We start from the raw sequence: 17,109 nt of genomic DNA on the forward strand, positions 1-17,109 counted from the left end.
GGGAGAACTTAACTTGCCATGAGTTGCAACTGAAAAAGGTGTGAACCAAATCCAAATAAATTCAGGGTCAATATTCAAAATGATTTAAATGGCCAGGAGAGGCTCCTGGCCATTTAAATCTTTTGTCCTACCTTTTATCCAGTTAGCCATCCGGTTAATGGTCTGAATATGGCTGCTAACCAGATAAGCTCTGCCTCTACCCAAGCTCTACTCCAGCAACATTTTGATAGTGCTGAGGTGGACAGAGGGAATATTCAGCAGTACTGTCAGCTTAGAGCTTGATTCTATAAACAAGGTGCACGTAGCTTTTATAGAATTGCAGTACATGCCAGTGCATTACACATCTTTTAGGTGCACCTATTTTGGCCAGCTAAAACCAGGCCTAAATGCTTGTGCCTAAGTTGTGCGTGCTTCAGATGTATTCTAGAACAATGCGCATAACTTTTAGGAATGCCCATGATCTGCCCCTGGCCACGCCCCCTTTTCAAATTTGCATACTACAACTGGCGCATACTTTTTACAGAACAGATTTTTTTCCCGAGAAGTATCCATTCAGCCAAAACAAGTGAAACCTCTTCATTCCATTTCATAGTGATGTTTCTTTTAGCCTTCATAAATGCTGTATAATTAGAAATATAGAAAATGACGGCAGAAAAGGGCCACGGCCCAACAAGTCTGCCCACTCTAATGACCCACCCTCCTAATTTCTTCCTTGAATTGATCCCACATGCTCATCCCATTTTTTCTTAAAATCTAGCACGCTGCTGGCCTCAACTACCTGCAGTGGAAGATCATTCCAATGATCAACGACTCTTTCGGTGAAGAAATACTTCCTGGTGTTGCTATGAGATCTCCCACCCCTGATTTTCAACGGATGCCCTCTTGTTGCCGTAGGTCCTTTAAGAAAAAAGATATTTTCTTCTACCTCAATACGGCCCGTGACATATTTGAACGTCTCAATCATGTCTCCCCTCTCTCTGTGTTCCTCGAGTGAGTATAGCTGCAATTTACCCAGCCGTTCCTCATACGGGAGATCCTTGAGTCCTGAGACCATCCTGGTGGCCATTCGCTGAACCGACTCAACTCTCAGTACATCTTTTTGATAATGTGGCCTCCAGAATTGCACACAATATTCCAGATGAGGTCTCACCATGGATCTGTACAACGGCATTATAACTTTGGGCTTCCGGATGACGAAACTTCTTCGGATACAACCCATCATTTGTCTAGCCTTGGATGAAGCTTTCTCCACTTGATTGGCAGTCTTCATGTCTTCACTAATGATCACTCCCAAGTCCCGTTCTGCTGCAGTTCTTGCTAAGGTCTCACCATTTAGGGTGTAAGTTCTGCAAGGATTTCTGCTGCCAAGTTGTATGCACAACTTGGAAAGCTTGATTTCTAACTGCATGGGATGCTCAAGGAAGCTTGTGATGATTTGGTACAAAAGTTCTTTAACCTCAATTCTAAATGTAATGTAATTCTGCCTCTGGCATGCAGTAGAAGATGAAATTCTGCATCTCACATTAATAACATTTTGTAGGAATTATGTTGGCTTCTTTGGTGGCTCTGTTCTGCTTGCATGTGTTTATTTCATTAAGGGCTCCTTTTACTAGCGTTTTTAACGCACGCAGATTAGTGCGTGCTAACCCCGCGCTATGCGGCTAGAACTAATGCCAGCTCAATGCTATTCCGCGCGTTAACGCAGCTTAGTAAAAAGAGCCCCAAGTATGCAGTAAAAAGATTCATAAAGGTCACTCACTGAAGGTTATCAAATCTTACTTACTGTGAACAATGAGATCCATGGTTGAACTGCTCGATCCTGCCACATTGGTAGCTACACAAGTGTAACGTCCAGTATCTTCAGGCTGCACAAATGCTATTTGCAGAGCTCCAGAGCTAAGGATTCTCTGTCTCATTGATTCTGTGATCTGCTGTCCATCTTTATACCAACTGATTTCAGGTGCTGGGTAACCATTTGTCTCACACACTAGTGTTAACGACTTATCAACCACAACTACGTATTCTTTGGGGTGTGAGCTGATTAAAGGAGGAACTAAAAACAAATAGACATATAATTATATAGTTTGCCAGACAATGATGCACAGGTCCTATTTAGGAAGCACTTTATTTTCCCATAGATACCAAACGGGGTAATAGGTAATGCATTTGACATATCACTTTTCTGCAGTCCAACCACAGCGGTTTACAGATATTATACTTTCTCTGTTCCTAGTGGGCTCACAATCTAGGTTTTATTTTATGTATGTAGAGCAGTGGAAGGTTAAATGACTTGCTAAAATGGGAGAAAATTTTACTAAATTGATTTAGATTATCTATTTAATTTTATAAAAGCAGACACAGTGATTTGGAATCTAAAGGACAGTTTTAAGACATCCAAAAAAAAGAAAAGAACTCTAAAATAACCACCCCGGGGTGTTATGTACTAAACATGTTTCCAAAATCAGGGAAAATCTTTAGGGGCTGATTCTATAAAGGTTAGGTGCCACTAGGTATTAAGAAGGGGATCATGAACAGATCGGAGAAGGTTATCATGCCGCTGTACCGGGTCATGGTACGCCCTCACCTGGAATACTGTGTCCAGCACTGGTCATCGTACATGAAGAAGGACAGTACTACTCGAAAGGGTCCAGAGAAGAGTAACTAAAATGGTTAAGGGGCTGGAGGAGTTGCCGCACAGTGAGAGATTAGAGAAACTGGGCCTCTTCTCCCTTGAAAAGAGGAGACTGAGAGGGGACATGATCGAAACATTCAAGATAATGAAGGGAATAGACTTAGTAGATAAAGACAGGTAGTTCACCCTCTTCAAGGTAGCGAGAATGAGAGGGCACTCTCTAAAGTTAAAAGGGGATAGATTTCGTACAAACGTCTCCATAAAATTATAAAGTGCCTATAGTGCTATAAAAGGAAGGCACTTATCTTTCATGCCCAACAGCTGCCCAACCGTTTCATGCTTGGTTTCATCAGGGGCTATGCCTCCTTATGTACATGCACCATTTTTCTGGTGAAGAAACCTTTTCCTAAACAAAATATTAAGCACTGAAGTCTGCCTGTGAAACGCCACTATAAGCACTTTATAATTTGATAGAGCCTGTTAAAAACAAATTAAAAATAAATTTGCACACATCACTTTACCAAGAGCAATGATGAACACATCACCCCAGTAAGGGCACAAAAAATTAATAAGTAGTGCCTTGGTGTTTGAGGTCTGGTAATTAAATCTACTTGATATGAGTTTGTTCTCTATTATATGCATAGTAATTAACCGTGCCATTAAAAACAAATTTTTTTATTGGCAACGAAGGTTGCGCATGGATATCTGCGTGGCACCTAAGTCGAGGTGCCTCCTGACGCCTACCTGAAAAGTAGGCATGCATACAGGCGAAGGATAGGTGTGGTTGACTTAAGTGTTGCTAAACATTGTAATTGATCTAATATACTGGTGTCTATCACAAGGATACTTAGCAACACCTAACAATGCTGAGGTGAAACTAGGTGTGATTCTATAAAAGTGGTTGATTGACAACCATGCAGAGCAGCACCTACAAGTTAGGCACTGTTTACAGAATCAGCCCCTTAGCGCACAGCTCTATTCTGTAGTTGAAATAACGTCAAGGCAATGAAACATTTCTGACAGGATACCTGCATGGTTCCTGATTCCAGATATAAGCTGGCGTTTACAAAACTGCGGTAGAGGTTTCTACCACGGGCTGGCAAAGTAAATGCTCTAGCACTCATAGAATTCCCATGAGCGTCGGAGAGTTTACCTTGCTGGCCTGTGGTAGAAATCTCTACTGTGGCTTTGTAAAAGGAGCCCTTAATTAGGGGGCTCATAATCGAAATGTAAACACGTCTAAAAATCTGCCCCAAGTCGGCACTTGGTCGTCCTAAAAAACAGATCGTCCAAGTGCCAATAATCACAACGGCTTTTTGGATGTATCCAGGGACTTTTTAGGCCTTTGAATCCCAAGAGCCGAAAGGAGGAGGAGTGGTTAGGGCGGGATGTGGGCCGACCTAGACTTAGTTGTCCTGCAGGGATAATTGAATGATTGACGAGACTTCCTAGGCAAAACTTAAACGTTATGAGTTAGACAATGTAAAAGCGGTAAAAGTGGCAAGAAGTTTTTGAAAGTGATCAGATAATCACAGCAGGGACAAAGTAAAGACCCAAACACATTCCCCCAGTGTTCACTGACCTCCTCACACCCTCGCAAAGATTGGAATAAAAATGTACATACCTGTCTCCAGAACATCAGTAACTTGTATAGGAAAGCCTAGTAGAGCTGCACACAATAGCCTGGGAGGGGGGGGGGATTAGTGAACCCAGGTCCATAAGCCACTCTAACTACTACATTTATGATGATGTGCGCCTACCAAAACCCCTCCAAACCCTACTGTACTGCCATATAGGTGCCATCTGTAGCCATAAGAGCTATTGGGGTTGTAGTATAGTGGGTTTTGGTGGCATTTTGGGGGGGATTACCATAACCTATAAAGGAGTACTGGTGAGATGTTTATGTGGCACCCTTTTTGTGAAGTTCAAAGCAGTGCCCTATAAGGTGCCCCTATGAGATACCTCTGAGGACACCCTCCCTTAAACCCCACCTCTCTCTTCTCTCCCCTATTTAACTTCTCCTAAATTTCAGTATAGTCCTCTCTTAGTCTGTACTCTGATAAATTGTCTGTACTCTGAAAAATTGTTTGTACCCTGATAAATACTGCACAATCTTGTATGTCCAAGCATCTAAACCTATTGTACATCTTATTTGCCTAATTACTTCTACTGTGTATGTTTACTTGTAGACCGTTCTGAGCTACTGGGAGAACGGGATATAAATCTAAATAAATAAATAAATAAATAAATAAATATATTGTACGTGGGCAGTTTACCTTGTTTTTTTAAATTCTTTATTCATTTTTGAAACTTACAATAAGTGCAACAGTATATAACATCATTTTTACTTAAGTACAACACTTAATAATCTATTAAAATCTAATTCAGATTCCATATCTCTCCCTCCCCCCTACTTAATAACTTACCTTGAACTTTGAGCTTGATTTTCCCTATGGCTGTCCCAGCTGCATTCTGTGCAACACAAATGTATGTCCCAGCGTCTTCTACAGCGGCCCTTGCAATCTGTAGACTCCCGTCAGGAAGAACAGTATAGTTGCCTCCTACAATGGCAGTTTGAAAAATGTTAGAATAGATTTTTCTTAGACTCCTCAATGAAAATACAGACCTGTAAAATTAACATCGATAATGGGGAAGGCAATGGATGCACTGCTCAAGAATAGTGCAACTCAGTAGATTATAGATTTCATTAGGGGAAATCTTGAAGAAATGAAGAGCTAATGATTGAAAGCGAAGCAGCCTATTTGGATTATTCCTGACAGAAAACTACTTAGCACATTAACTAGCCTGAGGCTTAGAACAAAACGGATAATATTCATTGGTAGTGGTCAGCCCATTAATTTAAATGCCAGTCATACAGAACGAAGGAAGTAAAAAAGAGGCAGGAGAGCTAGGAAACAAACATGCAAATAACTAGCAGGCTGAAGGAACCATTTTCCATGTCAACTGATTTAGCAGCCTGCTAGTGTGCTGTTTAATTCTCTGAGGACCCTTCCTAGTCCACAAACTAAATGCCACATACATACAGTGGCATAGTAAGGGGGAGTGGTCCACCCTGGGCACCATGTTGGTGGAGGCACCGGCACCCCCTACCCCGCCTCTTCCCATTCCTCCCCTCCACAAGTGCGCCCCCTTCCCTTCACCCATGTCTCTAGTTGAAGTTGATTGCAGTGGTCAACAGCGTGCTCTTTGCGACCCTGTTGACTCTCCCACTGATATCACTTCCAGGTGCCACACATAGGAAGTGATGTCAGAGGGAGAGCTGACGGGGTCACGAGAAGCACGTTATTGACATCCACAAGCAACAACTTCAACTAGAGGTATAAGGGAATGGAAGGGGGGGAAAGCGTGCATGGCAGGCGGGATCGGGGAAGGAGCGGGGGGGTGGTGGAGATGAGGGTGGGGGATGGGCGCCTCTCACCTTCGCTACACCACTGCATGCATACATGTGACAATACTCCAGTGGGCTTTATCAAGTTTTCAAGTTTCAAGTTTATTAAAAATTTGTTGTACATGCAATGTCAAGCACTTCAATGCGCATGACAATTTAAAAATAGGAGACAAAAATAAAACAATTTTATACAGTAAATACGTACAAATAATTACCAATACAAAAGGAGAATCGGATGAACCACAATCTTTAAAGAAAATAAAGAAACATTTAGGGAAAAAACATCTGGTGGGTAACAAAGAATAATCTACCCATCCAGGTAGCTGGGGAAGGGAAGGGGGCTGGCAAAGTGGTGGACAGCTGGAACAGACTTCCAGTGGAGGTTACACGAGCTGAAACAGGGAATAGGCACACTCACAAAAGGATCTGAGTGAAAGAAAAGGGGCCAAGGAAGGCTTAAAGCAACACAGCAGGGAGATATAATGGGCAGCTAACATGGCCCGAGTGATCTCTTTATGTTGGCATAGTCGGACTCTTTGGTTAGAAAGGGTTTCTCTACTCTTTGGAAGCTTCGGTCCATTAGAGCGTATTTTGATGTTTCATCATTTATAATTTTGGTACAATCTCTTATACTAAGTCAACCTGATTACTGCAATATTGCCTACTTAGCAATTTCTCAGAAGAATATGCAACCATTGCGAATGGTGCAAAATGCAGCGGTCGGGTTAACTTTCAGGTTGGAGAAATACGATCATGTAACACCTTCCTATCGAGTGCTGCATTGGTTGTCGATGGAGACGCGTGTGAAGTTTAAGTTTGGTTGTTTTTGTTTTAAGGTTCTATTTGGTTTAGCTCCTAAATACATAACTGAGCTTTTCTCTTTTGCAACCAACAGACATAAGAGAAGCTCACACCTGAATTTTGTTTTTCCGCCGGTTAGAGGATGTAAACTTAAAAAAACATCATCAACATCTGTTTTCATATCAGGCAGCATCATGGGGCAAAGATCTCGAACAATTGCTTCGGCTCACTGACACTTATGGGGAATTTAGGAGACATCTAAAAAACACATCTGTTCTTGAAGTACTTAGGTAGCTGATCTGTAAAAATTTATATTATGCAACAACCAGATCTTTCTAGGATTTTAGTTATTGGCTTTTAACTTCTTCACTTTTATTTAATTTATTGTATTTTTAACTACTGTAAACCGCCTAGAACTTTACGGCCTTGCGGTATATAAAAATTGTTATTATTATTATAGTCCACGCTTCTGTCAATGTTTCACATGCAAAACAAAATACTGAGTATGTAATACCATGAGTGATGATATTGATGCCCTCTTTCTGCCACGTAATCATAGGACTGGGAGTCCCCAACACTTCACATGGTAAGTTAATGGGGTTGTTCAGAATGACTTCAAGAGTATCAGGCTGGGCTTGAATGACAGGTGGCTCTGAGAAATTGAAAACAAACAAATCAAGCCTGAGATCAATATCATGTGTATTTAGTTAATAAAACTAACAAAGGTCTACATGTACGAGTGATCTACAATATTAAAAGGCATGGTGTGCATCCATTATTTTTCTGCTCTATACACATAAATTCTCTTTCTTACTCCACTCACATACAACCACATGCCAGAGCAGACTATTTCCAAAGAAGAACTCTGCTCGGTGGTTCACTTTGCCAGAGGATGATCAGATTAGTGCAGACTTTGGCAGCTTGAAAACCCAAGCATGATGGTCCGGTCTCATTAAGCTCATTTTTTTTGCTCCAAATTATTTCCCAATGTCATGGGAGTGGTGCTTATTTTGAAAAAGATGTCACCTTAAGATTTTATGTATAAGCTTAAGAGACGATCTAATTCCATCAGTAAATACTACATCATATTCCAACAAGAAATGTCCCAATACTTGGTGCCTAGCCCAAGGCACCTTACCGGAAAGTAGGCATGGTTAGAGGTGGATCATGGGCACGTTTTGCATGTAGACGCCTAAAGTGGACTTAGGCACCGATATTTAGACCAAGACTGGTCTCTAGAATAAGCTCTGTTGTTGTCTACTGTAACCTATTTGTTGTCATGACCAGTCTGTTTTCAAACGATTGTGAATGTCTACTTGTAACCCATTCTAAGCTTCTGGGAGAACAGGATAGAAATCGAAATAAAGAAATAAACCGAGGCATAAATAGGGGGTGCCAAAGAGTCAAATGCTGTAGGCACCACTAGGACCAGTTCTATCAATGGCGCCTAACTGAAGATTGACAGGTGCTATGTAGGTCGTTCCTCAGCACCTGTGTCCTAGTTGTCGTTTATAGAATCAGAGCCTAAGCCCTTAACATGCGAGAACAGGCTACTTCAAAACATCCTTCCTCCCGTTATCCCATTATCTTGGAATTCCTCAATTCCTAATTCCACCAGATTATCCCAAATATTAAAACTATCCTTCCCTTCTATAAAAAGTATACCCCATGCAGGAAAACTAGGGACATCCCTCCCCTTTAGAATCACTGAGCTCTGGAATAACCTCACCTCCCTACTCCGAAACTCAAGCTCCCTCCAACTTTTCCATAAACATCTGAAAACTTGGCTATTTTTAAAAATGTAACACTTCCTCCTTCCGGCATCTTACATCTATCTAACCTTCTTTACACTTAATCCTTTAGCCCTCCATTGGAGTTCCTTTCCATCACAACTTCTGTAAACTGTACCGAGCTCTACGATTGTAGAGATGGAGCGGTATATAAACCTAAGGTTTAGTTTAGTTTAGTTAAAGCATTTTGCAGTATTTTGGCAGTTAGTGCACAGTAATCTGCAAAAAAAAAAACCACATTTTTTGAGAGGAAGCATGTTATGGGCAGTGAGTGGGCATTCTTGCATTATCTGGCAAGCATGTTATTAGTTAATGTAATTAATGTGCACTCATTAGATAACGCAAAGTTAATGCCAGGAGCTCTAAAGCCCTGGTTCTATAAATGATGCCCAGATCAGCGGTGCATAGCAGATTTCCATATGGAGCATTTTTTAATTGGCATGATTATTGAAAATGCCATTAAAAGCCAATTAAAAACACTTTAAAAATCATTAAAAGTTCTGTGTGAAATTGGCAAGGCACCTACTGGTGCCTACAGGAAAAGTAGGTGGATTTTGGGTGTGAAAAGCATTAGGCGCAGGTATTTTAGGCCAGGAAAAATCTGGCTTAATATACCGCTGTCTAAGTTGTACATGCTTACTGAAGTCTAATTCAATTTAGGTGCCAGTAGACACAGTTCTACAAATTTGATTGACATGATTTAGAATCAGATCCTTAGGGGGAAATGGCATCTAAAAATATAGGCGCCTACCATGTGCCAATCACACTTAGGCGTCCATTACAGAATCAAGACTAACTTAAGACTTAGATGCCTGTAATGTAGACCAGGGTTTTAAAGGCCTATATTAACGGCATCCAAGTCCTTTAGAAAATCACGCGGTTAAATCCTTCTATGCCCCTAAACACGCCTTCTTTGGAGTTAGGCGTCGCTAACTCTTGTAGAATTGCACCTAAGTAGGTAGGCACCTAATGCTCAATTGTTTATTTATTTTTTTCCCAATTATGAGCGTGTTAAAGCTCATAGTTGAAGCCAATTTACTACTTAAGTTAGGCTTCTAACTTTAGGTGCCTCTCATAAAATTGCCCCTTAGTGCTTCCTAAATAGAAGGCAGCAAGTGCTTCTGTGTTAATTTTTTGCAGGCCTTGCAACTAATGGGAACATTGGCACACAACCTGCAAACTATAAAAATAAAACCCTACAACTGTGCCACATTAAATCTGGGCTTAGTGAATGAGAAAGTTCAGCGTTAAAGCATGTTAAGACCAAATGTTAGCACATTTTAGTAAAAGAGCCCTTTATTTTTCTCATACTCCAACAAGACTGTAAAGCCATCCCATAGCTTCACATTACAGATCTCTCTTGAATCTCACCAATGCGTCGTGAATCAGCCTCCTCACTCTACAGTTACTTTTTAGCCTCATCTGTAGATAGATAGGGTAGGTATGGCTAATTTTAAAGATATGTTTCTGGAAACTCGTTGGGCCTGATATTTAGTATTATTTATGGGACATAACAAAGAGCCAACGGTATTAATAACTGTACTGATCTACCAGTACTCCCAACTCTATTGAATGTCTGTGTCAAACTGTCCATTGTAACTTCCTGGGTAACTGACCCAACCTCTTGTAACGTAATTCAACCTTGGCGTGAACAGGTAAAAGTGGAACAGAAAACCTGATTAAAATAACAGAACATAACTTATATGCTTGCAACAAACCATCACCATTCCAGAGTAAAGAAAGAAAAAAAAAACCATTTCCTTTGTTTTTCTTCCTAAAGAACCCTACCACAAGTGTCAGAGTCGGTCCTCGAGGGCCACAATCCAGCCGGGTTTTCAGGATTTCCCCCATGAATATGCATGAGATCTATTAGCATACAATGAAAGCAGTGCATGCAAACAGATCTCATGCAGATTCATTGGGGAAATCCTGAAAACCCGACTGGATTGCGGCCCTCGAGGACCGACTGACACCCCTAGACCACTGTTCTATCTAAAAGGAGAGCCGAGTCTCAGGTGCTAATACAGTACAGTAATTTCATTTGAAGAGGTTTCTTTCCTACCTTGTACACGAAGGGTGACATGTCTTTGTGCAGAGCCAGCTGCATTTCTGGCTACACATGTATATCTTCCTGCTTGATCCAGCTGAGCTGCAGTTATTTCAATAGTACCTAAGAGACAAAGGAAATGAAAAGATGGCAAATGCCCCAGCATGCTTCATGTTACATATCGTAAAGCATTTAAATTAATATTAAATGTATGCACAGTACATGGAAAGATACACAGCATTTATTAAGTACAGGATGACGCCCAGAAAAAAAATGCTACATCACTATAAGTTTGAAACTTGTAAACAGTAATGAATTGCTAAAGCTTCAAACTGTAATCAAGATAGCAAGAAATATGTGAGTTACTAAAGACTATTGATTAATGGGTGTCCGAGGAGCCACTGAAAAGTTCTCAGCTCAACCAACAAAGTTGGGGCAGTCTCCATTGAGGGCTATACTCTTAGTTCAGCAATTTTCCACTTTTTTTGTTCCATATTTTTCCAACAGACCAAGAAAAGTGGAAAATCGCTGGACTAAGTGGATAACCCCTCGTATCTGTAGATGAGTCCATATTGTCCACCAAAGCTGAATATAAAGTAGCAAAAAAAAGATCTCAGAATAGAGTTTATTTCCCCATTTTTATGACGTAATCTACTCTGCTTATCTCTCATCATGGTTTTAATAGTAGGACCAGACTGGTATTTTACTAGCCAAGCTAATAACCTACTGCTTTTATTTGCGAACCTATATACGGTAACTGATATTTGTAATGGGAAATTGTTCTCTGCATCCCCTGAGATTTTATGAGCACCATTTGCATCATTTAGCAAGTTCTGATAAGTGTAAATGCATCTCCTGCAGGAAAGCAAATATTGTCTGTCTACGATTTAACAACTGCAATATTTTATATCACCTAAGAGATTTTTACAAAGATTATCAAGCAGCTAGTTGAGACACAGAGTTTCACAGACTATTATCTCTTTCTCCATCTTATATGCATTTTAGATAATTGTTAAAATCTAATTTATTTGCAAAATTCCTGGAGAATTGACTTGTTAATCACTGAAATTGTTCAGTCTTCTTAGTTTGTTAAACGGCACAGATGTGATTTTATGTTATGTTAACTGGGGAGTTTATTCCCACCATGTTAAAGATGTCAAATTGATCACTAGAAAAACTTAGAACCAGATAATCTATCAAACAACTTTCTATTATCAGTTATGACCCTTCGGGCCTTTATATTACGTTGAAAAGACATGACCCTTATCTGTGTTCCTAAAGAACTGAACCCAAGTCTCAAAATCCTTTCTACCCTCCCTCAGTCCTATTAACCCCTATTGTTGCAGGTGCCTATAAGTACTACTTCTTAAAAACCTCTTACACCCCCATAGAATACACATCAGCTTGCCCTGGAACTAATAATTGAATATAATACCTTAACAAATACATCAGGATACTCAGCCAATTAGACGTAGAGATATATTCTAGTATTTCATATCTCCATTAAGACTTAACATTTATCCATATAGGTACCCACATTTACATCGACATACTTACCCCAACCCACTCACACTCAGAGCCATCCACCCTTTTCATTAAACATTCATACCCCAATTATTTATCTTCCAACCATTCAGTCTACCCATAGGAGGATGTTGCAAAATGTGTCCATAAATGAATCTGTCATACGTGAATTCTTGTTGACCATTATCTTCACCTGAAGTTCAAGAGATATACTAGTATAAATTGTCCTTCAGGTGTTCTATTTTACCAGACTGACTGAATGGCAACCATGTTTCTTGCCCCCTGCAATGAAGTTAGTTTGGATGCTATGATGTCCTCCACAAATTTCTTTGCCGATTCGAAATAATGTGCTTTCTTTCCCACCATGAATGATTCGAAGTTTGGCTGGGTACAATAATGTGAACCTTATCCGAATTCGGATCAAATGTGAGTGCAGAGTTGAAAATCTGTATCAAGTTTGTAAGGTCCTCACAGAATAATCCTTAAAGCATATGATTACTTTATTTTCAAATTATAAGCTCTTCCCATTTCACAACGCTTATAGTACAGTGAACCCTTGATTTTCTGGACCTCATTTATCAGGACTTCGGATTTAACGGGCCACATGTTCGGCATCGGGCACTTCTGTGAATTAAAGTTCGGGCATGCACACTGTCTCTCAAACAGCCGTTTCTGTTAGCAAATTAAATCATTTTCTGCTTTCGGGAGAAAGAAGATCATTGTAATTGAATATGGTGGTGCAAATATACAGTGATGAAAAATTGAATACGGTGGTGCGAATCTTTATACAGTGATGAAAGTGGCTACCGGCATGACCCACAAGGTTTAGATCAGAGAATATCCCTCAGTTTGGGGATGTGCAGCTGAGTAAAGTAAGTTGTTTTTCAGATCAGCCATTTTGGGGACATTCGTATTTTCCAGACACTCACATTTGACATCCATCCCTCCCCCTGAACAATCCATTAAATCGAGGATTTACTGTATTTTCACTTTCTATGTGTAATTTAGGACACAAAAAATGACTACCCTTGTTTTGCTAAGGTGGTCCCATTTTAGGTCCATTCTGTAAGCCCTCTCATCCACAGGGGCCCCGCTGTGTCCTTCAACTGGAGAGCAGTTGAGATCCAAGTTTCCAGGAAACTTTGTAGATTTTTATCTGCCACAGTCTCCTGAAGGCCAACTAGTCTCAAATTATTATGCCTAGATCCTAGGCTCCTTTTACTAAATGGTGATAGAGGTTTCTACCGCAGGCTAGCAAGGTAAATCCACTGATGCTCCTAAGAATTCTAAGAGCGTCAGAGTATTTAACTCGCTGACCCATGGTAGAAACCTCTACCAACGTTTAGTACAACCCAGCATAAGTCTTCAAACTTGGCATCTAAATCCACAAGTTAAGGTTTAATTAACTACTGTTCCTATGTAAGCTGGATGATGTCCTCGTTAGCTCCAACACACTGCTGGGCCTCCTGGAGATCTGTCATAAGTGTTGCAAATCGTTGGTCAATAGTGTCCAATTTATCTAGGATTTGCTGCAATTGATCACCTGTCGTTGTTTCCAAGGCAGCCTGGACCTCCACAGTCACTTCTACAACCCATGCTGAAATAGGAGTTAAAGGAGACGCAGGGGCTGACCATTCCACCTTCTTTGCCTCTGTCGGCTTTCCCCTCTCCCGCTCTTTTTTCAGCGGTTTTGTTGCCATTCAGCTCAAAACTCAGTCTAAGGTAGAACTCTGATGCTTGAAGTTATATTCTGCCACTTTTAATACCACTGTGTAACTTTGCCTACAGAGAGATGGAGGCTTAAATGGCAGAGACAACTGAGCCTTGCTGTTTTGAATTGCAACCTCAAAATTTAAAAATTAGCTCATCTCCTTATACAGCTAGGGGTTGCTATTCAGCCAGCAGCGGTGAGGGTTTTTTAGCCTCCGCATTATTACTTCCGGATAGTCAATGCTGGGCCACGTCTGGGCAGCAGCATTGAATATCCAGGTTTAAGCAGCCCGCTATCTTTTACACAGTTAAGGGTGATATTTAGGACTTAACATCATAAGTGACATCACAGAAAGACAGGACTGATTTTTAGGTGGTTTGATTTGATCACTAAACTTAGGCAGTTAACTTCTGAAAATTGGCACTTCACCGCATAGGCGCCAACTCTGCCCACAGACCACCCATAAAATAGCCGGTTTTGAGTTTTAGCAGAGTGCCATTGAATATCTGCAGATATCTTCAAACAAGCATTTTAACCAGCCAGGAGCCATTTCAGGCAAGTTAAATCGCTATAACTTAATATTTCCTAGCAGAATGAGTCATATTCCATTCATACATGTCTACCTGAAGAAAGGATTCTGTAGCCATTGCCTCTGGCAAGGAGCTTTATCCCATTCATCAGCCAGTGGACAGAGGGAGCTGGAACCCCTGAAGCAGTGCAACTAATTACTACTGGAGACAGCTTGGTTACCAAAAGATCTGTAGCTTCATCAGCTATGGAAGGTGGCACTAAATCAAGAGAAAAAAAATGGCATCTTGTTTTCAATTGTTTATGAAAATTAAAATAAGAAAACAAATCATGGTGCACAGCGCTGAACTGACTATAAGGGGCTGCTGGAAAGTTCTCAGCCCAACCAAGAAGAGAATGATGTGGAGCCATGAAACTTACAAGTTATTCCACACTTTTCATTTCAATGAGGCAAATGCATCTAGCACATGGGCACAAGTATAGGGAAACCAAGCCATTGTGACATCACCAACGAGGTTGGCTCTTAGGCACTGGTGGAATGAGGCATTATGACATCACAATACGAGTGGCCACTGAAAAGTTCTCATCCCAACCAAGAAGAGAATGATGTGGAGCCATGAAACTTACAAGTTATTCCACAACTTTCTTTTCAATAAGGCAAATGGGCACAAGTATAGAGAAAGCAAGCCATTATGACATCACCAATGAAGTTGGCTCTTAAGTATTAGTGGAATAAAGCATTATGACATCACAATACGAGGGACAGCTGAAAAGTTCTCAGCTTGGCCAAGAAGAGAATGACGTGGAGCCATGAAACTTACAAGTTATTCCACACTTTCATTTCAATGAGGAAACGCATCTAGCACATGGGCAGACGTATAGGGAAACCAATGAAGTTGGCTCTTAAGCATTGGTGGAATAAGGCATTATGACATCACAATACGAGGGACAGCTGAAAAGATCTCAGCTCGGCCAAGAAAAGAATGACGTGGAGCCATGAAACTTACAAGTTATTCCACACTTTTCATTTCAATGAGGCAAATGCATCTAGCACATGGGCACAAGTATAGGGAAACCAAACCATTGTGACATCACCAATGAGGTTGGCTCTTAGGCATTGGTGAAATGAGGCATTATGACATCACAATACGAGGGGCCACTGAAAAGTTCTCAGCCCAACCAAGAAGTGAATGATGTGGAGCCACAAAACTTATACATTTTTTTGACACTTTTCATTTCAATGATATGAAACAAAATGGAAAGTGTCAAGAAAAGTTTGCTAAATGAAATAAAATATATATGTGACAATCAAACACCAAATCCAACTAACAAACAGGGCAAACTCACAGGTCATACAAACATAATTAGATGTAAACAATTTGAAACACTGGGTTTGCTCATGCAATATCTATGAAAATACCTTAATGACAGATTATCTCCCTTCCCCTTTTACGAAGCCATGTTAGGCTTTTTTTTTTATCATTGGCTATGGTGGAATTAGCTCCGAAGCTCATACGAATTCTGTGAGCATCAGAGCTAAAACCGCTGCAGCCAGCGATAAAAAAAAACTAACGTACTCCATGGTGAGACCACACCTGGAGTACTGTGTGCAATTTTGGAGGCCGCATTACCGAAAAGATGTGCTGAGACTAGAGTCAGTCCAGAGAATGGCCACCCGGATGTTCGCGGGTCTCAAGGATCTCCCGTACGAGGAAAGGCTGGATAAATTACAGCTCTACTCACTCGAGGAACGCAGAGAGAGGGGAGACATGATCGAGACGTTCAAGTATCTCACGGGTCGCATCGAAGTGGAAGAAGATATCTTCCTTCTCAAGGGTCCCACGGCAACCAGGGGGCACCCGTGGAAAATCAGGGGAGGGAAACTGCACAGTGACACCAGGAAATTCTTTTTCACTGAAAGAGTGGTTGACCGCTGGAATAGTCTTCCACTTCAGGTCACTGATTTTAAGGCCAAATGGGATAGACACGTGGGATCTATTCACTGAGTTAGGTGGGGGAGGGTCATTGCGGTGGGCAGACTAGATGGGCCGTGGCCCTTATCTGCCGTCTATTTCTATGTTTCTATGGCTTCGTAAAAGGAGCCCTAGGTTCCTGAAAATGCTAATGAGAACAAATTGAGAAGCTTGTGAACTTCACAGAGAAAAAAAGGAAGACAAGCTTCCGTTTCATGTGGTAGACTATGTTATCAAAGATTTACAGCCAAACTTGGGAGAAATAAGAATCATGTCATCACAGAAGCACTCTTTAGCAAACAACCCAAAATTCCAGTCCACAGTAGCAAAAATTTACACTAGAGAAAAATGTTGATCCCTACCTTGCACGATGAGGTCAATTGTTTTACGATCTTCCCCTGCTTCATTCGATGCAATGCAGTCGTATACCCCAGTATCATCCACAGTAGGCGAGAGTATTACCAAGGAACCTGAGGACAGAAGTCTGGAACAGAGAGATTGGAGAGCATGAAAAACAATGTATGGTTTTATTAGTGATAGCTATATTCTATGCAGAGGACCTTCCTAATTACTTGGGAACCCATTATAGATTTAGGGACTCATTATCAAAAGAGAAAAATATTCAAAAATGGCATGGGAAACAAAACAAAATGAAACTCTTTGGAATTAATTGCCATGGAATGCACAATTTCAA

General features: G+C 40.8%; 1 protein-coding gene across 2 annotated transcripts in view; it reads right to left on the bottom strand.

Annotated features, from left to right (window-relative positions):
• The window catches only part of HMCN1 (hemicentin 1), a 461,110-nt gene that overhangs the window by 89,120 nt on the left and 354,881 nt on the right, over positions 1-17,109 (bottom strand). For both annotated transcript variants that reach the window (XM_033960229.1, XM_033960228.1), the window contains exons 76-81: positions 16,778-16,899; positions 14,538-14,702; positions 10,695-10,802; positions 7,357-7,494; positions 5,059-5,193; positions 1,784-2,053 (exon numbers count right to left, since the gene is read on the bottom strand). In XM_033960229.1, coding sequence (XP_033816120.1) covers positions 1,784-2,053; positions 5,059-5,193; positions 7,357-7,494; positions 10,695-10,802; positions 14,538-14,702; positions 16,778-16,899 — 938 coding nt within the window. The remainder of the gene's footprint in view (positions 1-1,783; positions 2,054-5,058; positions 5,194-7,356; positions 7,495-10,694; positions 10,803-14,537; positions 14,703-16,777; positions 16,900-17,109) is intronic.

The sequence above is a fragment of the Geotrypetes seraphini genome, chromosome 10 (genome assembly GCF_902459505.1).
Source record: "Geotrypetes seraphini chromosome 10, aGeoSer1.1, whole genome shotgun sequence".
Taxonomy (NCBI): domain Eukaryota; kingdom Metazoa; phylum Chordata; class Amphibia; order Gymnophiona; family Dermophiidae; genus Geotrypetes; species Geotrypetes seraphini.